The sequence below is a fragment of the Symphalangus syndactylus genome, chromosome 17, assembly GCF_028878055.3.
Source record: "Symphalangus syndactylus isolate Jambi chromosome 17, NHGRI_mSymSyn1-v2.1_pri, whole genome shotgun sequence".
Lineage (NCBI taxonomy): Eukaryota > Metazoa > Chordata > Mammalia > Primates > Hylobatidae > Symphalangus > Symphalangus syndactylus.
The window spans coordinates 95,099,135-95,125,417 of NC_072439.2; the positions used below are offsets into that span (position 1 = coordinate 95,099,135).

At 39.4% G+C, this 26,283-nt stretch overlaps 1 protein-coding gene across 5 annotated transcripts in view; it reads right to left on the reverse strand.

The window, feature by feature from the left end:
* Nucleotides 1-7,289: 7,289 nt before the first annotated feature.
* The window catches only part of ATP13A4 (ATPase 13A4), a 211,954-nt gene continuing 192,960 nt past the window's right edge, over nucleotides 7,290-26,283 (reverse strand). For 4 of the 5 annotated variants that reach the window (XM_063621985.1, XM_063621984.1, XM_063621983.1 and 1 more), the window contains 5 exons: nucleotides 19,794-19,965; nucleotides 17,417-17,610; nucleotides 16,226-16,314; nucleotides 12,553-12,633; nucleotides 7,290-8,091 (listed from right to left, as the gene is read on the reverse strand). In XM_063621985.1, coding sequence (XP_063478055.1) covers nucleotides 7,879-8,091; nucleotides 12,553-12,633; nucleotides 16,226-16,314; nucleotides 17,417-17,610; nucleotides 19,794-19,965 — 749 coding nt within the window. In that variant the 3' untranslated portion in view covers nucleotides 7,290-7,878. Of the gene's footprint in view, nucleotides 8,092-12,552; nucleotides 12,634-16,225; nucleotides 16,315-17,416; nucleotides 17,611-19,793; nucleotides 19,966-26,283 lie in introns of those variants that run through there. The other variant, XM_063621986.1, reaches the window with a different exon arrangement.

Sequence of the window (26,283 nt, forward strand, 5' to 3'; positions counted from 1 at the left end):
ACCTGAGACAAGGCAAGTCCCTTCCAGGTATGAGCCTGTAAAATCAAAACCAAATTAGCTACTTCCTAGATACAAGGTGGGTACAAGTACTGAGTAAATACACCCATTCCAAATGGGAGAAATTGGACCAAGACAAAGGGGCTACAGGCCCCATGCAAGTCCAAAATCCAAAAGGGCAGTCATTAAACCTTAAAATTCCAAAATGATCTCCTTTGGCTCCATGTCTCATATCCAGGTCATGCTGATGCAAAAGGTGAGCTCCCACAGCCTTGGGCAGCTCTGCCCAAGCTCCCCGTGGCTTCGCAGGGTACAGGCCCCCTCCCGACTGCTTTCATAGGCTGGTGTTGAGTGCCTGTGGTTTTTCCAGGCTCACAGTGCAAGTTGTCAGTGGATCTACCCTTCTGAGGTCTGGAGGATGTTAGCCTTCTTCTCGCAGATCCACCAGACAGTGCCCCAGAGGGGACTCTTTGTGAAGGCTCCAACTCCACATTTCCCTTCCACACTGCTATAGCAGAGGTTCTCCATGGGGGCTCTGCCCCTGCAGCAAACATCTGCCTGGACATCCAGGTGTTTCCATACATCCTCTGAAATTTAGGTGGAGGTTCCCAAACCTCAATTCTTGTCTTCTGTGCACCCACAGACCCAATACCATGTGTAAGCCACAAGGGTTTGGGGCTTGCACCTTCTGAAGCAACAGCCTGAGCTGTACATTGGCCTCTTTTAGCCACAGCTGGGACTGAAGCAGCTGGGAATCAGGGCACCATGTCTGGAGGCTGCACAGAAGAAGGGGGCCCTGAAACCAGACCAGGAAACCATTTTTCCCTCTTAGGCCTCTGGGCCTGTGATGGCAGGGGCTGCCATGAATGACATTTTCCCCATTGTCTTGGTGATTAACATTCAGCTCCTTGTTACTTACAGCAAATTGCTGTAGTAGGCTTGAATTTCTACACAGCAAATTGTTTTTTGTTTTCTATTGCATCATGAGGCTTCAAATTTTCCAAACTTTTACATTCTGCTTTCTCTTGAATGTTTTGCTGCTTAGACATTTCTTCTGCCAGATATCCTAAGTCATCTGTCTCAAGTTCAAAGCTCCACAGGTCTCTAAGGCAGGGGCAAAATGCCAACCAGTCTCTTTGCTAAAGCATAGCAACAGTCACCTTTGCTCCAGTTCCCAAGAAGTTCCTCATCTCCACCTGAGACCACCTCAGCCTGGACTTCATTGTCCATATTACTATCATCATTTTGGTGACAACCATTCAACAGGTCTCTAGAAAGTTCCAAACTTTCCCATATCTTGCTGTCTTCTTCTGAGCCCTCTAAACTGTTCCAACCTCTCTGCCTGTTACCCAGTTCCAAAACTGCTTCCACATTTTCAGGTATCCTTATAGTAGCGCCCTACCATTTCGGTACAAATTTACTCTAGTAGTTTGTTCTCACACTGCTATGAAGAAATACCTGAGACTGGGTAATTTATAAAGGAAAGGGATTTAACTGACTTACAGTTCTACATTGCTTGGGAGGCCTCAGGAAACTTACAATCATGGTGGAAGGTAAAGAATGAACCTTTTTTTTTTTTTTTTTTTGAGACAGAGTCTCACTCTGTTGCCCAGGCTGGAATGCAGTGGCAGAATCTCAGCTCACTGCAACCTCTGCCTCCTGGGTTGAAGCAATTCTCCTGTCCCAGCCTCCCAAGCATCTGGGACTACAGGCGCCTTCATGCCCAGCTAGTTTTTGTATTTTTAGTAGAGACGGGGTTTCGCCATATTGGCCAGGCTGGTTTTGAACTCCTGAGCTCAGGTGATCCACCCGCCTTGGCCTCCTAAAGTGCTGGGATTACAGGTGTGAGCCACCACACCCAGCTGCAGGCACCTTCTTCACAGGGCAGCAGGATGGAGTGTCAGCAGGGGAAATGCCAGACACTTATAAAACCATCAGATCTCATGAGACTCACTGTCACAAGAACAGCATGAGGGAAACTGCCCCCATGATCCAATTACCTCTACATGGTCACATTCTTGACACATGAGGATTACACTTCAAGGTGAGATTTGGGTGGGGACACAGAGCCAAACAATATCAGCTATTGAGGTGGAAAGTGAGGACTGAATGCTGAGAGTAATAGGAAATTCAGTTTGCTGAAGTAGAGAATGCAATAAGGGAAAAGATCTGAGATGAAACCAGATGTGGCCAGTGGAGAAGGACTTGAAATCCTTAGTAAACAATGTGTACTTTATCTGGTAGACATTTCAGACCGTTAAGGGTTTCTGGTCATGGACATGACATCATCAGAGTTGTGCAATAGAATAGATAGAGACTTTGAGAAGAAAAAATAGAAGAAAGATCTCAGTCAGGGAGACTAGTTAAGAGGCTTTTGTAATCAGGCAGGTGGTGACAACCAAGGGCTTAGAGGAGGGGAAGTTCTGCATGAGAGACACTGCCAAGAGAGGGTCTAGGACTTAGGAAATGCTTGTAGCAGGCACAGGTGGGACTTTTCATTGCATATATGTGTTTGTAATTACAAAGGTAAAAGCCATCATTTACCCACAAATCTTCCTTGATATGATGCAAAACCATCACCCTGGGCTTGCAGCACAATATGAATGGTGCCTCCTAGGATTGTACAGTGTGAAATACATACAACACATGTGAGACCTCTCTGCAGCGTAACCCCTTTTAACCACAATTTTAAACTCAGCAGAATTTCCATAGCAACTATGTGTGCAGCCTTTATCACAGGTCAGTGACTTATCAGATTTTTCATGGCACTGAAATACTTCGAAGTCAAGACAGCAAGGAAAAGAGCTGGGAAAGTCTAGATGACTCTTTGAGTGCTTCTCATCCAACCAGGGACAATGCTCTGCAGCATCCTGCATTCTTTTCCTTGACAGATTAGCTAATTTAATTAGCAGAATCTGGCTAGATGTGAAGAATGTAAAGAACCTTGATTTGGAAGTCAGTAGGTCTAGATTATAGACTCAGCTCATTCATTTCCCCATTATGTGATCTTGAACAAGTTGTACTCGTTCAGCCTCAGTCATCTGAAGGGTGGCACAGGCATTATGCAGAAAACAAACCATGGTAGTAGAGCAAGAGCAACATTAGACAGAGTGGTCAGGGAAGGCTTCTTGGAAGAAGTGACGAGTGGGCTGAAATCTGAAGGAGAAGGAATCAGGAATGGAAACAGGGGGTTGGTGGCAGGCAGCATTCAAAGCAGAGAGGATGGCAAATGCAGTCTTCCTGAGGATAGAGCAAGCTCAGAGTGTTTGACAAAGCCATGTGGCTCACTCCTAAGGCTCTTTCATCAACTCCGGGAGAGTTGTGTTTTGTTGTTAATTTTATCTTTGTTTAATTTTGGAGAAACTCATTTTACTAATAAAGTTTAAAGGCCATTGTTAACAAGTCTAATGGAAACCAAAGGGCAGACAGAATATTATGGGGCAGCAGTGTTCCAAGTGTTTATGCACAGAGAAGTGAGCACAGTTCAAAGCCAAAAGAAAATCTACAGGAACCTGAAAAGCTGTGCCAAGCAAGTCTGAATAGAGATCAAGCAGGGACATAGGCTTCTGTTTCTGGAGACCGAAGTCAGAAACATTTATCCGATCACATGAAATGGGCTCACAGGGCTCTGGTGTTATGATTTTCCTCCCTCAGCTGTGGGAGTTGGCCTTTTCTGTGATTGATGGTCAGGTTCAAGAGAACTTCCACGAGACACCAAAATCTCTTTCTGGAAGAAATTGTGCTTATGATGGCAATTACACTGGACATTTGCCTTGCTGTCGTCTTGTTTTTCAATGCTACGGTTTTTTTCTTCTTTTTTTCATTCAGGAAAAACAACGTAGGAGAGTGACACAGCAGGGATCTCGCTGATAAAGGACCTGCATCTGAATCCAGCTCCTCCATCCATGGGCCGTGTGTCCTAGTCGCTGAGCCGTCTGGAGAGCGTTGTACCTCATCAAAAGAAGAAAGACAGTAATCCTTGCCTTTCTTTCCTCCTAAGGTTGTTAACAAGGCTTAAATGAGAGAACAAGATGAAAGTATTTTGTAAACTCTAATGCCCTGTGTATAAAGCAGAGAATAATAGCATCTGTGGTGTTAGAAAATGCCTGGAACTTTGTAAAGATGTTGTTTGATTCAACATTACTGGAGTAAACCACAACATTAGACAGAGTGAAAGGCTCCACTGCAGAGACAGATTGATTTTTATAACAACTGAATTTATTATAGCATAAACTAAATACAAGGCGCTGAATAAATAATCGTTTTTTTCAGTCATCACATCTGCAGGTGTGTACGTGAACATTTCCATAAGCACATAAGGATACAGATGTCACGGACATATTTAGTGAGGGAAGCCCAGAGTCAGGGTTCTCTGTGGGTAAGAGCTAGATGCTTTGGGATGAACATACAGGGCACCGTCTCAAATGATTTGGACTATGTGACTGTGTTCTTTTCTCCTTCAGACTCTGGTCAAGAAAGTGTATTGATAAAAGGTTGCTCCGCCCTCAAGTTTAGGGCACTCTCCCATGCTCTTTCATGCAAAGTTTTTTAACACCTCTCTTTAAGAAAATTCACAAATCAGAAGTATTCCCCCAGCTTCAATCTGACAATCAGGACCCCCACTCTGCACCTCTTTCCTAGGATCTTATCTCCATTAGGGGTCCCCTTTCAAGGTACAGGGCAATTGAGTCTATATGTCCACGCAATCGGATCTGACAAGGCTGGGAGCCCTCCCTCCAGAGCCCATCCTCCCATGAGTGTCGGTCTGGTATTCTGTGTGGGTAGCAGTAGAAAATAGTTCACATCCGGTGGCTCATGCCTGTAATCCCAGCACTTTGGGAGGCCGAGGCAGGTGGATCACGAGGTCAGGAGATCGAAACCACCCTGGCTAACACGGTGAAACCCCGTCTCTACTAAAAATACAAAAAATTAGCTGGGCATGGTGGCGGGCACCTGTAGTCTCAGCTACTTGGGAGGCTGAGGCAGGAGAATGGTGTGAATCTGGGAGGCGGAGCTGGCAGTGAGCCGAGATCGTGCCACTTGGGTGACAGAGCGAGATTCCATCTCAAAAAAAAAAAAAAAAAAGGTTCACATCACAGCATAACACTGAGACACTGGGTGTATCAAGCTTGAAAGAGATCTTGCAGGTAATTGAGTTTCATCTGATACCTGACTCTTCCTTCTCTACTTGGCCTTTGAATAGCCACTTGTTCCTCCAATGTCATAGAGTACATTCCACTGCTATCAGTGCTGGCTGTTAGGACAGTGGTTAGGGCAGATGGCCTGAAGCCATCCCCACTGTGATCTTTACCCACTTGTCCTGATTTTGCCTTCTCATGCCACCTGGCACAAGTCGGATCCTTCTTTCTCAGGAAAACCCTTCACAGTCCCCTGACTGTTTTTTTTCCAGGCTAGGCACTCCCTGTTCCTTCAATTACTGCTTCGAAGATGTAGTTAATCCCAGGAATACAGTCTTCAAAACGAGTCTCTTTTCCCAAAGATTTTATGGCTCCTTGACTAGTGGACTAGATTCTTTTATTCCTTTTCCCTGCCAGCCTTTGCTAGGGATAGAATCACTTAGGATCAAGGCAAGAGCAACTCAAAGTCTCAGAAAGACAATCATTTTTTGGTTTTGTTTGGTTTTGTTTTGTTTTTAATACACCTGTAGCCCAGGCCTGGCAGGATGCCTGGCATTCATTTGAACAGAGGGCCTGGTATTAGCAAAGGGCTGCCCATTCTTTGCTTGACTGTGAGATCACACTAAGCAACCTGCCCTGCTGGAACTCCAGAATTTGGAAGTATTTGGAAGCAATATAAGGTTTGCTCAGAAGATCTGTATTTGAGGCCTAGATCTGCTCTTGCCATTACTGAATCTCAGCTTTCTCATCCGTATGGTGGAGATGATAAGCCCTTCCTTGTTGAGTCATGGGACAATTGTACAATTCAGGTGAGTTAGTGGAGGTGAACGCACTTAGCAAAGGGCACATTTAAGTATGAACTGTGCAGGCAGATCTTGCTCGTGACTAGGTCACAGACCATCTCTAGCTTGTCCCTGCCTATAACCCTCTACTTTCGGAAAATGAGAAACACTTTAAGAGAAGGACATTCAGAATTGCCATATCATTGCTGAGGCTGGCTTTGCAAAAGGAAACATTTCTTTCTGTACCAAAAAAGACAGTGATTCTGCAGTCTTGAAACACTAAAATATCTTCATGCCCTATTTTAAAACCAGAAGTAACAGGGTACCCTCATGGCTGGGAGACACCATGTTCCTAGAATCAGCTGCAATCATAGAGCCATCAACCCTGCTCAAGGGCTCAGTTGCGGGGAAGGAATGCTTGCAAATGCTACTGATAAGTTCCAAAGCCAGCCTGGGCCAGGACACTTATCCCCTGATCAGAACATTCACCTAGGATTTGATGCTCATAATACAAATTTTGCTTTTGCCTTAAAATATCATGTGTAGGTGTGCTCCTAGACTTCAGTGTTGTCTCCTGAGCTAACAGAAACCTGAGTCTTCCTTGTGCTGAACAAATCAAATATAACCAAATTGTAATAGTGATAAAATAAGGAACATTTTAGTTTTCTGGAATCTGAAGCCACAAACTTTAAAAAAAATGTACTGGTTGTGTAAGAACTTCCATCTATAGTGCCATATAATGCTGTAGCATGAGACTAATGTTTCTCAAAAATAATCAAGCACAGGAGTGAAAATTTCTGGAGTTGGCCATGTGACATGAGAGATTCCTAAAACGTAGGATAAGTTACTGGTGTTAGGAGAAGCGGACTGTAGTGGACAGCACTCATGCTTTCTGATCTGTTATTTTCCTCTCCTTCCCAGGACTACGTTCCAGACCAACTCTATCATTTGTGGGGCCTGGTATAAAATGAAAATATGGGGACCCTTGTTCAAAAATTAAGAATTTTAAGAAGGAAGCAGCAGAGTGTTAAAGCAAGTGTGGGGCCCTTCTAAGCATGGGGCCCTGTGTAGTGACAGCTCATAAGCCCATGAAGCATCCCTAAACACAGGAGAGTGCACTTTCCAGCTCCCTGGCCAAATCCTTGACTAACAAGATATGACTAGGGAAAGCAATGTGTGCCACTTTTGGGGTGAGGCAGTGAAGAGCCCACATGTGATCTCCAGCCTATTCCTTCCCCTATCACAGTCAACACAGAATCCTTGCATCGAGTTGATGGAGCCATCAGGTTGAAGCAGTCACTGCTGTAAGAATGGCAGTTCCAGAGTGTCACCTGGATCATGAAAGAAGCACTTGTGTGTTAAGGCACTGATATCTGAGAGTTGTTTTTTATTGCAGCATAGGCTAAGCTTATCCTTAATAATATGTTGGGTAAGGCCAGAAACAGAAGAAAAAGCCTCAAATCTGAAAAGTACTACAGAGAAAAGGAACCCAGACGGTGAAGATTGGTGTAATGTTTCCCATGCATTAGTTTTTCCATCGATGAAGTAAAAACTCAAAAATGATCTTTAACATATTACAACTCCAAGAGTATACACAGTACTACTTCCCCTCAATTCATTTTTATAAAAAGGAAAGTATTGTCCTGTCCTAAGAGGAAAGATCACATACGTTTCCCCTTTAGCCTGCTTGTCTCTTGGCCCATAGCAATTCTTGGCCCACTCTTGCCTTCACTGAATGCCTCCAATACCTTCAGAAGCCAAGAGGAGAGCACTCTTCTGGGTCAATGTTCTTCTCTGTAGAAAGTATTTTATCAAATAGACTTTAGTTTGTCACCATGATTTGATAGGTAGCCCCAAAACTCCAGCTGATGTTACAAGAGTCTCATTTCTTAAAATCAATGAAACTGGTCCCTTTCGTCATTGTTTTTCTCTGTAATATCAACTTGGATATCACATGTCCTTTAAAGTTGTTCTTCATTGCTCTCAAATACTGGATTGCTATAAGACACTCCTCTGCCACACTCCGGCCTGTCAGAGTGGGAGGTTTGGTTTAGTGGGGGCCAACTAGAGTCATTTGCCAAGTCCCTCTGCCATATCCGATACTGGCTTTTTGACTGATAGCCAAAACATCTTTTAATCATCATCCACAGGGCTCGATTTTCAACAATGGCCTCCTGCAAAATAAAAGAATTACTTTTTACCACCAAGGGTTGAGTGTTTTGAGGCTACAACCCTCCACAGGCCATCATAAGTCACTACTGCAATGGTTGCTTAGATCCAGCTTGACAAAGAGCTTGACCACTGGACCAATCTAAGGTGGTTTCATTGGACAGGTATTGGTTTCTCAAATGTTTCTACTGAAGTAACTTCTGTGGGAGAAGTAAGAGGTACAACATTTCAAGACTCTGGGAACATAACTTGAAATGGCTTGCCTCAAAAATGAAGTTTCTTTTGAATCTCACATCTAAACTAAATTTAAAATCATTCAAATTCTATGTTTCACTCTACAGCACATCTATATTTTATTTAATATAAAATGACATTTAAAATTACTTACTACTAAATACTAAACACAATTGACCCTATATAAAGATGTGGCCCATATATGACATGTTTTTGATATACCCTGACATATCACTGCATATTTAATTTCACACAGGCCAGTCTTGGAGTTGAACAGATCTGGATTTGGGTCCCAGCTCTGACACCTATTATGAGCAAATTAGTCACTCTATCCACGTCTCAGTGATTAGAATAATCCCTTCCTTATGTTTGTTGTAAGGCTTATATAACTCCCTTTACAATGTAGGGCACGGCAGGGCATAGCTCTCTCCCTTTGCCTACCCTTCAGAACTACTCATTTAACAAATGGCTCTGCACTGTGGTCCTGTTCACACATGCCTCTAACCTTCACCTTCACTGAAATACAATTTTAAGATTACAAAAGATATGTCTCTTTGAAAACATTTTGCAATGCCATTTTATTTCATGAGTTAGAGTGAGCCTTGAATAGAGCCCAAGTTATAACTTATAACTCATGAGAGGTTATCATATTAATTTTCCACTTTTATCATGTTTGCTCACAAAGATTGACCATCTTAGAGGTTATTGTGAAAGAAACAAAGAAAAAATATGGGACGTGAAACTGTCCCACAGAATTAGAACTGATTTTCGTGTCCATCTTTGCTAATTAGAAAGAGTTAATTCTGCGAGATTCTATAAGAAACTTTGCCAGAGATAGTAGTTTTCCTAAAATCTACCCATTTTTGCCATTTGGGTTCCATTGCCCATGAAAGGATAGAGAATAGCTGGTCTGAATTATTCCTGTGATAACTGACCATCTGCTGGCTGCCAGGCTGTTAAAGATCCATATAGCCATCTCAGCCTCTTGGAAACTTAGCCAGATGAGTTATTCTACTTTCCTGCAGCAAGGGTTTCTTGTCCTCCTTCATTAACATGAAAACAGTAGTTCTTAGAGCTGGGATAAGGCAGGAGCATCAAGCAAAGGTTTTAAAATCTTACTTCCAGGAAACCTTAGCAAGCCTTAAAACAAAATAGATGAAACCACACACACACACACACAGAGGAGAGAGAGAGAGAGAGAGAGAGAGAGAAACTTTAGTGCTCTCCATCTCTATGTCTTGCCTTGAGTGTTTTTTAGTTCTGGAGCTATGATGACCTGTATCACCTTGCTGCTCTGGAAGAGGAAACTATAGAGAGGTGATCTGTCCTATTACTGCACATTATAAATACAAGGCAGAACTAGTGACATGATTTGAATTTGTGTCTCCACCCAAATCTCATGCTGAATTATAATCCCCAATGTTGCAGGAAGGGCTGAGTGGGAGGTGATTGGATCATAGGGGTGGATTTCCTCCTTGTTGTTCTTGTGATAGTGAGTGAGTTCTCATGAGATCTGATTGTTTAAAAGTGTGTAGCACCTTCCCCTTCTCTCTCTTCCTCCTGCTCGGGAACTGCCTGCTTCCCCTTTGCTTTCTGCCATGATTGAAAGTTTCCTGAGGCCTCCCCAGCCATGCTTCCTGTACAGCCTGCAAAACCATGAGCCAGTTAAACCTCTTTCCTTCATAAATTACCCCGTTTCAGGTATTTGTTCACAGCAGTGGGAGAATGGACTAAAATACAACCAGAAAAAAAGGAAAGCCTTGGTGAGACATTTCTTTAAAAAAATTTCACCACATGAGCTCTTCTGACTGGCTACTCAAATAACTCATACACACAAGCATACCTATATAAACACATCAATAATTGTTTTAAAGGTGGGGGCAATTAAAGCTATCCACACTAGCTCTCATGCCTCTCAGCTGGAGGTTCAATCATGAGCACTGGCATAGTAAGGATAAGGTCCTACTCAAACCTGTTTGTTTTCAGGGCTGATCAGAGATTAGATAAGTGGAATAATTTGCCCAAAGTCAGAGAGCAAGAAAGTGGTAGAGCCAGGATTCGAACCCACCCACGTAGATTACCCCTGAGCTTGTGCTCTTAACTGCAAATATGCTGAAAAAGGAAGAACTTCCTGCTAGAGGATTTTAAGGAAGACTTTGATACTTAATTACCATACAGCCCATTCCCTCCCGACTCTTCCCTGCCCACCTAAAAGGGAAAAATAATGATAATAAATGGTCTAAGCCAAACTGTCTAACTTTTGACATGGATCCACTTTCCCAGAATCTTTTTCTACTCATGATGACCATGAGACACAAGTCTAATCGATAAAGCATAAAAGGAAATCTGCTGGTGAGCTCCAGGAAAAGTTTGTTTCCCAAGAAAAAGTTCAGACTTGATGGAAATTGGCTTGCTGTGGCCTCTCCTTCCGTTTTCTTCCTGCACTGAAAACAGATGTAAAGTCCAGCTCTGTGGAAGCTATCTGGGCACCATAATCACAAGCACAAACATGAAAGACCACATGGAAGGACAGTAGAACAGAAAGGTGAAAGCGTGTGGATTCCCAGTGACACTACTGAGTTACTAAGCCAGTCCTGAAGCCACCTACCTTCAATCTTCTTGAGTCAATAAACATCTTTATTATTTAAGCCACTGTTAGTTAAGTCGTTACTTGCCTACCTGATCCAGAGATCAGGAAAGATACATGAAGAGACTACCACAGCTGTGCTGTAGAGGATGGAATAGCACTTTAATATGCAGAAATGGAGGAAAGATACACCAGACAGAGGAAATCCTGTGATCATGAACAGGAATAAGATGTACACATTAGATTCTCCTTTAAAGGGCAAAGACCATCATTCTGCCATTGGGTCTGAGGACACCCGTGATAATGCTCTTTTATTAATCTGGTTGCTTTAGAGACCATATGGTTTAGCATATTGCTTCTCAAAGTGTGATCTCTGAACTAGTCACATTAAAATCCCCTGACAACCTGTTAGAAATGCTAACTTCTGCACTTCTTCTAGGCCTACTGAATCAGACACACTGCAGGTAGGGCTTGGCAACGTGTGTTTTAACAAGCCTCCCGGGTGATTCTGATGCCCACTCAAGTTTGAGAAGCTCTTGTTTAGCATATAGAGAGAAGCTCCAGTACTGAAATTCTATGTCTTGTTCTGCCACCAGCTCCTGTGCAGCCTTCACTCTGCATAGGAGTAAGCAGGAGGGCTCTTTAAGGTGCTGCCTGCACAATACTGCAGGGAAGTCAGGCTGTAGGTTCTCACAGCTCACCATGAACACTCCATTTGCTGGAACAATTCTAGTTCTGTAACTCAGAGCAGAAATAGAGACAGATAGAATTCTGCATCTCACCTCTCCTTTGTTCATAAATGTCTTTCCAGGGCATCCCTGCCTAACAACAGGCTTTGAAGAATGGAGATCGTGTCTGGTAGTACTGAGTGGGGAGAGCGTGAATCACGTGGAGAAGGCAAGCAGGAGCACAAGTTCATTTCACTGAGGAAATGGAGCACAGGGGAGCTGAAGAATAAAAGCTGGAAAGTGGAGCAAATGGAAGGAAGCTGGAGAATGAAAGCCAGAAAAGCTCACTATGAATGTCATTTCCCATCTGTAAGGCAAAAATGATACGAGTTAAGTGAAAGAAGCCACACACAAAAGGCCACATATTGTATGGTTTCACTTACATGAAATGTCCAGAGAAGTCAAATCTACACAGTCAGAAAGTAGAATAGTGATTACCAAGGCCCAGGAGAAGGCGGAAGGGGCAATGAAGAGCAACGGCTAGTAGGTACAGGATTTCTTTAGCGATGATGAAAATGTTCTGCAATTAAGTAGTGTTAATGGTTGTACAACTCAGTGAGTGTACTAAAAACCACTGAATTGTGTACTTTAAAAGGGTGAATTTTATGGTGCGTGAATCATATCTCAATTTTAAAAAGTAAATTGTGTTGGGTCTTTATTTGGAAACTGTAGAAATGAATAGGACCTTAGAGATCATAATTCCATTCTCCCCCGCCCTACTTGACAGATGGGAAAACTAATGTCCTGCTTGGGACTCATCAGAGGAAGGCACCATTGCTTATACTGTGAAGGAAGGGAGCCCCTGCACTGCTGAGTCCATGTCAGCTAAAGTTGTTGTTTTCAGAGTCCCAAAGAAGTCCCCCTACACACATGCGTGCACATACACAAGACCAGCAGCCCAAGATCAGCACACTTACCTCGGCCACAAGGGACACAATGAAATTCAAGCTGAGCATGATGACAATGGAGACCCTCCACAGGATGGGAGTGCAGAGCAGCTGGAGGGAGATGATGAAGCACAGTTAGTCTGAAGACAGGCAGATGCTGGAAACATGTTCACACGTTCACAGTATACATTTTCATAGGTTATAAATCTCATATGTAATATATATGTGTGTATGTTATATAAATCTTATATATATAAAGAACTTCTATGCTTGTATGCACAGAAAAAGTACGGAAAGTTTAAACTCATGATGCTAATGATTTGGGGGTTATGAGTGTTGCTTTTCTTCTTTTATCTTTTTTTTTTTTCTTGTGACGTGTGTGTTTCTCTATAATTTCTAAATTTCCTGAAACAACTTTGGTCACTTTGCGATCAGAAAAAAATAGTAAAATCACTTTTTGTTTGCTTGCTTTGTTTTGTTTTCAGAAGGGAGGCAGGAATGTGGCTTTATCCCCAGGAGGCCTGAGGGTACACATGTCAAACCTTCACAACTGGGCAGCATTGCCCTCTTCTCCCTGGTGTCACATCTCTCCCCAGCCAAGCCCTGCCTTTAGCACTGGCTCAGGGCTTCACCCTCAGGACTGTGCATCCAGCTGCACAGTGTGCCCTCACAAGGGCACTTGCCAAAGGAGCAAATGGAGCTGAAATCAAGCTTGTCATGACCTGTCCCTTTGCCCATTTTCTCTGTGTCTTCCCCAACCCCTTCCAGGCACATGCCTGATATATACATATGGTGAATGAGTGAATCAGTGGGTGAATTAATGAATGAAAAAGTGCCAAGGGCATCCCATTGTACCTGGCACTGACTTACGCATTGCCTCATACATTAGTGGGAGTAAAAACTGAAACAGTTCCATAGAGGACAGTGTTCTCAAAGTTAAAAATTCAAATACACTTCTAGGAATTTATCTGAGAAATATACTTGTATATGGCTAAAATGATATATGCACAATAATATTTTTATTGCAGCTTTGTTTGCAATAATAAAAACTTGGAAACATCTTAAATGTCTATCAATATGGGACTACATATGAAGCATGGTATACAAATGACATATACATAATATGCATTTATATAAAATAAAATATTATATTAGCGTTAAAAAGAATGAGGAAAATGTATGTACTGATATGGAACAATTAATACTGTTATATGAAAGAAGCAAGGTGCAGGACAATGTATGTGTTGCAGCAGCCATGAAAATTTTCCACTCAGATCTTCTGCTGCTGGGAGGATAAATGGTGGATACCCCAACTGTAACGCTCAGAATCCACCACCACATCCACTGTAAAGCATATCTAAAGTCATAAGCTGCACATAGCCAAGAAATGAGGACAGCACGTATTCTAATCAGACTCATTCTTACGAGACGTAGAAACTCCTCATGGGCAACTTTGGCCTTTCTTAGAAGTGTACTGCAGTCTGAGATGCTACACATCCAGCCCTCCTTCTTCCCTCCCTTCTTTTTTGAGGATAAACCCACATCACAGTGTGATGCCTCTCCTCACTTCCTCTGGCTTTCTATTCCCTTACCCCCACCCCGGGAATTTCCTCCAATAAATCTCTTGCATAACTAAACTCAACTTGACATCTACATCTCAGAAGACCTGAACAAATATAATAGTTTTCTACTATTTATGTAAAAACGTGGAAGAAGAATGTACAAAATATGTCCCAAAGTGTGTAAAATAAACTGGTGTCATTGGTTACCTCCAGGGAGGGGAACTGGTAACTGGGAATCTAAGATGGGATGGGGATTGTCACTATATGGCTTTTTAAACATTTGAATTGTGAACCAAATGAATATGTTCTCTATTTAAATAATTTATAAATTTTTAAGTAAACAGTTTCTAGGTTGCAAAACAACGTGATTCCATCCTTTTAAAAAAAAACTAAAAATTAATCAACACGTTTATAATATATGAATTGTAAAAGAAGGAAGAATATAGTGAATAATGTTATAATTTTCCTTGCCTGCACATTCTACATTTTCTAAAAAGAACATATATTTTTATGTAATAATAGGAAAAATAATTGTTTTAAAAGTGAACAATAATTCTTTGCAGAATCCTTTGCAGTCATGCTGGCAATGACCCTACCCAGGTTCTCTCCAAATTAGATATGTTCCCTATTTTGTTATACCAGAGGACCCAGTCTTTCTGTAAGAATCTTCTTCTATTAAAAAGTGACATTCAACTCATCACATCTCATCCTTAACTTCTGTAGGATTAAGAAGTTTTAACTGACTTAGAAGACCAGTGGGCAAAGCCTACTTATTTCCATGAATACTTAATTTAATTCACGAAGGCACTTAACAACAGTGGTAATTACACTGCTAACCACAGTAATGTAGTTACAAAAATAAAAAGACTCATGCTAAATATATTAGTATGTCAAACTAAAGATATTAGTTAGTATGCCAAATGTCACTGTGGGTTTGTGCAGGTGTTGCTGGTTGGGAACGCACTGTATGCTCTAAGTGCTTGTTTATATTTAGGAGTCTGATACGCAATGATCCGTCAGTCGTTCCTTTGTCATTTTTTGCCATTATTTATGGAAGGCACTGGTAACACAAGGATGAATAAGATACACTGTTGGACCTCATGAAACTCATCTTTGAGATGGAGAGGCAACCAGATATACAAAGCACTCAATTAAAAGAGCTGTTTCTTTAGTCATCTCTTCAATATTGCATTTCTTGATCTGAAGATCATTTAGCCATGATTAAATTGTAATAAAAGTAGGATAGGTTAAGGGGATCAAAATATGTTTTTCCCTGGCTTGGATATGTAAAATTTTGGTATCTTGTGGGTTTTTATAGCTGTATCAATATTATAAAATATAAGAGAGTTTATGAGGAAAAGTGTGGCTCTTGGAAAGTAAGTTTTACAGACACTAAGTATGAACACAGAAAACATTTTTAAAGCCGTAAAAAAATACATAAATATATGATAACCAAAAAAAAAGCTACAGGGAAAACAGTTTTAAACAACTTCAAAAAAAAGAAGCAATTAGGAAAAAATTCTCTCATATTTGAAAGAGAAAATATAGAAGAACATTTTCTCATCTTATAGGAGATCTTTTAAAATAAAAATATTTGGTCAGATACGGTGGCTCAAGCCTGTAAGCCTAGCGCATTGGGAGGCCAAGGCAGGAGGCTAGCTTGAGGCCAGGAGTTTGAGACCAGCCTGGGCAACATAGCAAGCCCCCATCTCTACAAAAATTGTTTTAAAAAAATTAGCTGGGCATCATGGCACACTTCTGCAGTCCTAGCTACTCAGGAGGCTGAAGTGGGAGAACTGCTTGAGCTCAGAAGTTTGAGGCTATAGTGAGCTACGATTGCACCATGGCACTCCAGACTGGGCAAAAAAGTGAGATCCTGTCTCTTAAATAATAAGAGGAAAATAAAATTAAAGTATTCAATACTTAAAGGCTATCTTTAGTCTCATGAAATCAAAACTGGGTAGAATTTTATTTCTTGACCAGTTTAAATAAAAACATAGATAAATTTAACTTTTTTTTTTTAGCTCTGCCATCCCAAAAGAATAATTTGTGCCAAAAATCATGTCAATTGAAATTGTGATCTGCTTTTTAAACTGTTACATAACTGTAAAGCATCATCATATCCCAAAGATTAGACTTACATCCAAACGTCTATATAATTCTGGTATATCAGCAAATAGAATGAATAGACACACACCAAGCTGTGTTATCAGCACAAGGACAAATATATCTGAGGAAATAAGAACACAAGGTATTATTTTGAGAAATCAGAGTGAAAAATGTCACATATATTGACGGATGTATTCTAGATTAACACTGATTTAATTTACTTGATTTCTACATCCAAATACTAGATGGAAAGTATTCATTTCTAAGCAATGGGTCTTACTTCTATAATTTCTATGCATGTCCTTGAAGCAAGTGAAAATTTTCACATGCACATTTTAAGTTTCAATTAATAAAGGTAGTAGATCTACATAGGGTAACATTGACAAAATACGTGTTCAATAAATGCCTTGAAGACATCCAAGTATCTGAGTCACTTTAATGCAAATTATCTGCCTCAAATCATTTTCTGGTAAAAAGGAAGCCTGTCAATAAACCAATTTTTAAATTGGTATCATATAGAGGTATTTAGCTGCTTCCTCATCCCAGGAAGAAGAAAAGCTAAATAATTTTCTCTGAACAAATAAATTTTTACGAAAATATTCACAAAGGAACTCAATTTGGGCTTTGAATTTTTTCAATAAGAAGAGTAGTGATGATATACAAATAAATGTCTCAAAGATTAAACAGGTCACTCATTTCTCATCCAAACATACCTTCCCACTCCAAAATGTAAGGAAGTAGGAGGGAGGTACTCTGGCCGAGAGCCTCCATAACCCTCTCTAGTCAGGTTCCTCCAGGCTGGACCCACTAGCAGCCTGCCACCAACAATGACACCCTGACTATTGCCTTCATGGCAAGAGACAGGATCCACTTGAGTTCTGTTACGCTTCTCTCCATTGTTTCCAGAGTGAATTCTGACAAGTACTGACAAGTAGATAAATAAATTGGTCTTTTCAATTTGGAGTGATCCCAAGAAAGACACCCAGAGGCAAACTTCTGGTGAAGGAAAGGGAGAAAGAAGCCCTAGTAGTTAATGTAGCTTTGAAGGAAAGAGCAAAGAACCATGAAAATGAGGCTGTACGATGTGTTTTGCAGAGCCCTAGAGTGGAAGTCAAGAGATGCTAGATAAGAATCAACTCTACAGCTGTTCCCTAAGTGACCTGGACATGTCTGTTCTACTCTCTGATGACTTCTCACCTCTGATCCAGTACAGTTCTACTCACAGTTTGTATAAGTTGGCTGTCTAAATGGTTTTCCTTTAGAGAACACAACAGCCACAATGATACAGTTGATTGTTCCCAAGAACCAGATTGTAGTGTTCTCAAAACTTGTGAAGGCACTACTACTTTCCATTTTTTCTGGAGCAGTTGGAGACATGGTTAACTCTGAGATGCTTTCATTTTGTACTATGCAGGCACTAAAAGAGAAAACCAAAGAAGCTAACGAAGTAAGATGACAAGGCTTTATGGAGCATTTGTATCCAGAAGATTCCATACCAAACAGTGTCCACAGCAGGCATTCAATGCTTCTATAATTGCCTGTGCTTTGGAAAACACACACACACACACACACACACACTGAAAAATAGGGAAAAAAACAACAAACACAGATAGACCCACATTTTGGATACATTGAGAGAGACAGAGAGAGAGAGAGAGATTCAGCCAACTACGTATTCAACAAATTATGCACATTCATTAAGGGTATATGGGAAAGAGATTGGTAAATCACAATTCCTCCCTCAAGTGGCATAATATCTCTGATAATTTGGCCGAGTGTGGTGGCTCACACCTGTAATCCCTAGGAGGCCGAGGTGGGTGGTTCACTTGAGGCCAGAAGTTTGAGACCAGCCTGGACAACATGGTGAAACACCATCTCTACTAAAAATACAAAAAAATTAGCCACACATGGCAACATGTGCCTATAATCTCAGCTACTGGGGAGGCTGAGGCAGGATAATTGCTTGAACCCAGAGGCAGAGGTTGCAGTGAGCCTAGAACACACCACTGCACTCCACCTTGGGCAGCAGAGAGAGACTCCATCTCCATAACAGCAACAACAACAACTGTTGCAGGAAGTCAGGGACCTCGAACGGTGGGACTGGCTGGAGCTGTGGCAAAGGAACATAAATTGTGAAGATTTCATTTTAATATGGACATATATCAGTTCCCAAAATTAATACTTTTATAATTTCTTATGCCTGTCTTTACTGCAATCTCTGAACATAAATTGTGAAGATTTCATGGACATTTATCAGTTCCCAAATAATACTCTTATAATTTCTTATGCCTGTTTTACTTTAATCTCTTAATCCTGTTATCTTCGTAAGCTGAGAATGTACGTCACCTCAGGACCACTATTGTACAAATTGATTGTAAAACATGTATGTTTGAACAATATGAAATCAGTGCACCTTGAAAAAGAACAGAATAACAGCAATTTTAGGGAACAAGGGAAGACAACCATAAGGTCTGACTGCCTACAGGGTCGGGCAGAATAGAGCCATGTTTTTCTTCTTGCAGAGAGCCTATAAATGGACGTGCAAGTAGGGAAGATATCGTTGAATTCTTTTCCTAGCAAGGAATATTAATAATTAATATCCTGGGGGGAAGGAATGCATTCCTGGGGGGAGGTCTACAAATGGCTGCTCTGGGAGTGTCTGTCTTATGCGGTTGAGATAAGGACTGAAATACACCCCGATCTCCTGCAGTACCCTCAGGCTTATTAGGGTGGGGAAAAAACCCCACCCTGGTGAATTTGAGGTCAGACAGGTTCTCTGCTCTTGAACCCTGTTTTCTGTTGCTTAAGATGTTTATCAAGACAATACATGCACAGCTGAACATAGACCCTTATCAGGAGCTTTTGATTTCACCCTTTGCCTTATGATCTTTGCTTTACCCTTTGCCTTGTGATCTTTATTGGCCTCAGAAGCATGTGATCTTTGTGACCTACTCCCTGTTCACACACCCCCTCCCCTTTTGGAGTCCTTAATAAAAACCTGCCGGTTTTTCAGCTCAGGTGGGCATCACAGTCCTACCGATATGTGATGTCACCCCGGAGGCCCAGCTGCAAAATTCCTCTCTTTGTACTCTTTCTCTTTATTTCTCAGCCAGCAGACACTTAGGGAAATTAGAAAGAACCTATGTTGAAATATTGGGGGCAGGTTCCCCCGATAAACAACAACAACAAATCTCTGATAATTTGTGAGTTGAATATATAACTTAAATAACAAGGATAGTTTTGAAGGTGAAAAGGAAAGATGTTAATAATTTCACTGGGACATCACTTAATTTAAACTGGGCTACTTAAACTGGGGCTGCTCAGGCAAACTATAATCCATGGCCACCCTAGATATCAAAGATGGTCATAGAGCATTATCATATAAGACAGACAAAGATAAGTGCTAATGAATGAAAGATACATTCATTAGCATTAAATTGTACTACAGAGAAGAAATAATCACTGAAAATTTGCCCAAGGGACTTTAAAAAGCCAAAACTTTTGGCAGAATGAAGACCCGTTTGCTTCCCATCATATTGGCCAGAGGATGTTTGATAGAAATTAGAATGTGAGAAGCAGAAGTTGAGACTGTACTCATACCTGTGTATCTCCACAGAATACCAAGGCTGCCTCTGAACCAGGATGAAGCCTGCAATATGCATGGCCAGGCTGAGAAGAATGTTGAAAATCACAGAGAGTAGCAGAGGTGGAGAGATCAGCTGTCCTGCAGGTCTGAAAGGCACCAGCTTAGGGTAGGCACCATTCAGATTCACTATAAAATAAATTCAAATTTGATATTTATGAGAGCGGGAAAATGTATTCTTGATCAGAAGAATGGCGTAAGTTCATTGGCCCATACATTTGAGGAAATGGACAAACTGGAGTACATCACAAACTGAGGGAATAAAACAATTAATGAACTCAAATTCAAGTCCTGTAAAGAATTCTTAAAAGAGCAGACAGAGCCACAAGATGTCATTTTTGGCCTAATAAATAGGGAAAAACTATTAAATTACAGGGAAGGAAGGGATGAAATATACTCTCTCATATACTGCTTGTAGGAAAATAAATTGATGCAAACCTTCTGCAGGGCAATTTGGCAATAAATGTGAAGAGACTGAAATATGTTCATAACTTTTGACTTAGTTATTCTACTTTTGGAAATTTATCCTAAGCTAAAAAAGTTAATCAGAGATGTGAAAAAATGTTCATTACGGCATCATTCACAATAAGTTATGGTACATCTATACAATGGAACAACATGTAGTCACTAAAAGGCAATGCTTTAAAACAGTTAATGACAAATAATAGGTGATATCCAGCAAAATGGTGAAGTAGGCAGCTCCAAGTTCCCACATCTCCACAGAAATATCAAAATACAAGCAGAAACTGTCAGAAATCTGAAAACCTGAACAACAGAAAAGTTTACTGCAACCAAGTGAACATTGAATCAAGAAAAAGACAACTTTAGGATCACAGGAAAGTTTTGCGGCATTTCTACTTGCACTTGATCCACCCCCTGCTCAGCTTAGTGACAATCCTGAAGATAGCCTGCATTCCCAGCGGGAGACCCTGGTCTCTGGTTACCAAAGGAGCATAGCAGGCCTTATTTACAAATTGTTACATATGTCTGTTCCAACCTGTCTGGGAACTACCTGAAGAATTGATGCAGGCACTCATCTCTGTTCCACCTAACACAGAACTCACTCTGGGCAGAAAAGCAGTGCACATTGCTTGAAAACATTATTAGGCTAACAAATGCAGTTGCCTAGGGCAAAAAAATTACAGTTGATACATAAAATAACCATCTAAAGCCTGGAAGAAAAGCTAAGGAAATTTCCTTGGAGGAATTAGGGCAGTCTAAAGCATCTGTGTATGCTGGGAAATGTAGAATGCTATGTAAATGCCCAGGGCAAAAGCTATGCACATCCCAGGTTATAGAACATGCTCAGTAAAGACCAGAGAAGACCCAAAGCCTTCAGCTTTGGATTATCTCCAGACTCAGTGTAAGCCTGGCGAAGTGTTGAATAAGTATTCCAGCACAGAAATAATCTGTAAGGACTGGAGAAGGTTTTGTTTGTTTGTTTTTTCACTCCTAGAGGTCAAGTAAATCTCTATCAAAACATTAGCTGAACAAAAGCTGAAAGAACAGAGACATATGCGATCTCACATAAAAACTAGTACAGTCTTTCCAAAAAACGCTTTGGAAAGTCACTAAACAAATGGACTATTACAGCCTTCAACAAAGAGTAAAACAAAAAATTCAAACCCTAAAATAGGAAAAGAATCTAATTTTCAGAATTAGAGCATTATAATATTCAACAGAACAAAATAAATGGACAGAATTTGTCCCTGAGGCAGCACAGATATTAGACTTATTAGGTAAAGACTTTAAAACAACTATCTTAAATATGCTGAAATAACTAAGGGAAACCACAGGCAAAGAGCTAAAGGAAATTAAGAAAACAATGTATGATCAAAATGAGAATGTCAGTAAAGAGATAAAAATTATAAAAAGGAGTCAAAAGAAATTCTGAAGCTGAAAAGTACTGTAAGTTAAGTGAAAAATTTATTAAGTGGGTTCAACAGCAAACTTGAGCAGGCAGAAGAAAGAATCAGTGAACTTGAAGGTAGGACAGTTGAAAATATCCAACCTGAGGAACAGAAAAAAAATAATAAAGAAAAATGAACAGAGCCTAAGGGGCATGTATAAAACAAACAAGCAGACCAACATGTACATTGTGGGAGTATCAGAAGGAGAGAAGAGAAAGAGACAAAAAGAATATTTGAAGAAATAACGGCAGAAAACTTCCCAAATTTGATGAAAGGCATAAATCTGCATATCCAAGAAGTACAAGTAATTACAATAGGTCAAACCCAATGAGATTCACATCAAGACATCATATTTGAGCTATTAAAAAACAAAACAAAACAAAGACAAAGAATCTTGAAAGCAATGAGGGAGAAGTGACACATCACCTATGAAGGATCTTCAGTAAGATTAGCAGCCAATTTCTCATCAGAAACCATGGAAGCCAGAAGTCAAAGGATAACATTTAAGATGCTGAAAGAAAAAGAAAGAACTATTGACTAAGAATTGTATACCTGTCCTTCAAAAATTGAGGGAGAAATTAAGACATCCCAGATAAACAAAAGCTGAAAGAGTTTGTTACCAGTAACCCTACCCTAAAAGAAACGCTAAAGGGCTCAGATTGAAATGAAAGAATACAAGATAGCTACTCAAACACTTATGTAGAAATAATGATGTCTAGTAAAGGTAACTATATCAGCTATCAGCAAGTAAAATGCTGATATTTGTGTATTTTTGGTTTGCAATTTCACTTTATATATCCATATTATTTAGTACACAATGGAAAAAGATGTTACATCTATGCAAATGGTAATCAAAAGAGAGCAAGATTGGCTATACTTATGTCAGATAAAGTAGACTTCAAGTCAAAAACTGTCTGTCACAAGAGACAATGCACCCAACATTGAAGCATGTAAATATATAAAGCAAATGTTAACGAGCACAAAAGGAGAAATAGCAAGACGATAACAGTAGGGGACTTCAATAACCCACTTTCAACAAGAGACAGATCAACTAGACATAAAATTAGAAAATATGGGAACTGAACTGTACGTTAGACAAAGTAGACCTAATAGATGTATACAAAACTTTCTATTCAATAGCAGAAGAATGCACATTATTTTCTAATGCACATGGAACATTCTCCAGTTTAGATCATATGGTAGGTCACAAAACAAGTATTAAAACATTTTTTAAAAATCAATATCCTATCACAATAATATGTTTCCAACCACAATAATATGAAACTATAAATCAATGACAGGAGGACCTTCAGAAACTATACAAATATATGGTAATTAAACAAGGTGCTACTGAACAACCAATGAGTCAATGAAGAAATTAGAAGAGAAGTTAAAAAATTTTTAGAGAAAATGAAAATTGAAACAAACACAGCAAAACCTTTGGGATACAGCAAAAGCAGTACTCAAAGTACTCAAAGGAAAGTTTACAGCAATAAATGCCTACATGAATAAAGAAGAAATAACAAACAACAACCTAATGTTGAACCTCAAGGAAGTAGAAGAACAACAACAAACTAAACCCAATATTAGTAGAAAGAAAGAAATAATAAAGATAAAGCAGTAACAAATGAAATCGACCTAAAAGCAATATAAAAGATAAGCAAAACAGACTTGGTTTTCTGAGGAGATAAACAAAATCAACAAACCATAGCCAGACTAAGAAAAAAAGAGAGAAGACTAAAATAAATAAAATCAGAGGTAAAGGATACATCACAACTAATAACACAGAAATGCAAAGTATCATAAGAGACTATTATGAATAACTGTATGCCAACAAATTAGAAAATCTAGAATAAATGGATAAATTCCTGGACACATACAACTTACCAAGAATGAATCATGAAGAAACAGAAAACATGAACAGACCAATAATTAGTAACAAGATTGAATTAGTAATAAAACTTTTCCAATCAAAAAATGTTCAGTACCTGATGGCTTCTCCACCGAATTCTACCAAACATTTAATGAAGAACTAATATCAATTCTATTCAAACTATCCCTAAACATTGTAAAGGAGCAAATACTTCCAAACTCATTCTATGAGTCCCCCACTACAAGGACACAATAAAAAAGGGCGAATATTTCTAGTAAATATAGATGTAAAAAACAAAATCCTCAGCAAAATACTAGCAAACTGAATTTAACAACGTTAAAAAGGTAATTCACCATGATCAAGTGGGATTCACCCCAAAATGCAAGAATGGTTCAACATATCAAATCAATAAACATGATACATTACATTGATAGGATGAAGGACAAAAACCATATGATCATTTCAACAGATTCAGAAAAAGCATTTAACAATATTCAAAATTCTCTTCTGCTAAAAACTCTGAACAAATTAAGCATAGAAGAAATGCACCTAAATGCAATAAAGCCCATGTATGACAAATCCACAACTAAAATCATACTAAATGGGGAAAAGTTAAAAGCTTTTCCTTTAAAATCTGGCACAAGAAAAGAATGCCCACTTTTGCCACTTCTGTTCAACATAGTACTGGAAGTCCTAGCCAGAGCAACTAGGCAAGAGAAAAAAAAGAGACATTCAAATTGGGAAGGAGAAAGTCAAATTGTCCCTGTTTGGTGGTGGTATGCTCTTATACATAGATAACCCTAAAGACTCCACCAGAAAACTAATAGAACTAATAAATAAATTCGGTAAATTTTTAGAACCCAAAATCAACATAGAAAAATCAGTAGCTTTTATATAGGCTAATAGTGAATTATCTATAAAAGAAATAAAGAAGACAATGCCACTTTCAATAGCTACACCACAAAAAGTAAGATGCCTAGAAATAAATTTAACCAAGGAGGTGAAAAATCTCTATACTGGAAACTACAAAACACTGGTGAAAAAAAAATGGAAGCTAACACACATACATTAAAAGACATCCCATGTTAATTGATTGGAAGAATTAATATTGTTGAAATATCCCTGCTACCTAAAACAATCTACAGATTCAATCCAATCTCTATCAAAACACCAAAGAAATTTTTCACAGAAATAGAAAAAAAATCCTAAAATGTATAGGGACCACAAAAGACCTTGAATAACCAAAGGACTCTTCAGCAAAAAGAATAATGCCAGAGGCCTCACATATCCTTGACTTTAAAATATACTGCAAAACTACAGTAACTAAAACAGCTTGGTATCGGTATAAAATAGACACATAGACCAATGGGACAGAATAGAGATTCCAGAAATAAATAAAAACATCTACAGTCAGTTGATTTTGGACAAAGGTGCAAAGAACACACATTAGGGAAAGTACTGTCTCCTCAATGAATAGTGCTGAGAAAATTGGTTATCGATGCAGAAGAATGAACTAGACCCCTATCTCTCACCAAATATGAAAATTAACTCAAAGTGGATTAAAAACTTAAATGTAAAACTCGAAACTATGAAACTACTAAACAAAAACATGTGAAAAATGCTTCATGGTTTTGATTTGGGCAAGAATTTTTTTTGCTAAAACCCTAAAAGCATAGGCAACAAAAGTAAAAATAGACAAATGGGGATTACATAAAACTAAAAACATTCTGCACAACAAAGGAAACAGTTAACAGATTAAAGTGACAACCTACATAATGGAAGAAAATATTTCTAAACTATGCAATATAATATAATAGCCCCTGACAAGGGGTTAATATCCAGATTATATCAGGAGCTCAAAAAAAACTCAACAGCAAAAAATAATAATAAAATAATTCAATTAAAAAATGGACAAAATACCTGACTAGACATTTCTCCAAAAAATACCATAGAAATAGGTATGCCATATGCCAACAGATATATGAAAAAATGTTCAACATCATTACTATCAGGGAAATGCAAATCAAAACCACAGTGAGATATAATCTCACTCCAGTTAGAACAGCTATTATCAAAAAGACAAAAAATAATAAATATTAGTGAGAATGTAAAGAAAAGAGAACCCTTACATACTGTTGGTCAAAATGTAGATTAATACAGCCATTAAAGAAAATAGCATGGAGGTTCCCTTAAAAATTAAAAATGGAACTACCATATGATCTAGCAATCCCACTACTGGGTATATATCCAAAGAAAATAATATCAGTATGTCAAAGAAATATCTGCACTCCCGTGTTTATTGCAGCCCTATTCATAATAGCCAAAACATGGAATTGCCCTAAGGGTATATCAACAGGTGAATGAATAAAGAACATGTGGTATACATGATGGAATACTATTCAGCCTTAAAAAAGAAGGAAGTCTTGTCGATTGCAACAACATGAATGAAGCTTGAGGACATTGTGCTAAGTGAAAGAAGCCAGACACAGAAGGACAAATTCCACATGACCTCACTCATTTGTAGAATCAAAAAAAGTTGATCTCATAGAAGTAGAGAGTATAATAGTGGTTTCTTAAGGCTGGAAATAACAGAGATAGAGAGGAGAAGGGGATAGAGAGAAGGTTGTCACTAGGTACAACGTTATAGTTCAATAGGAGGAATAA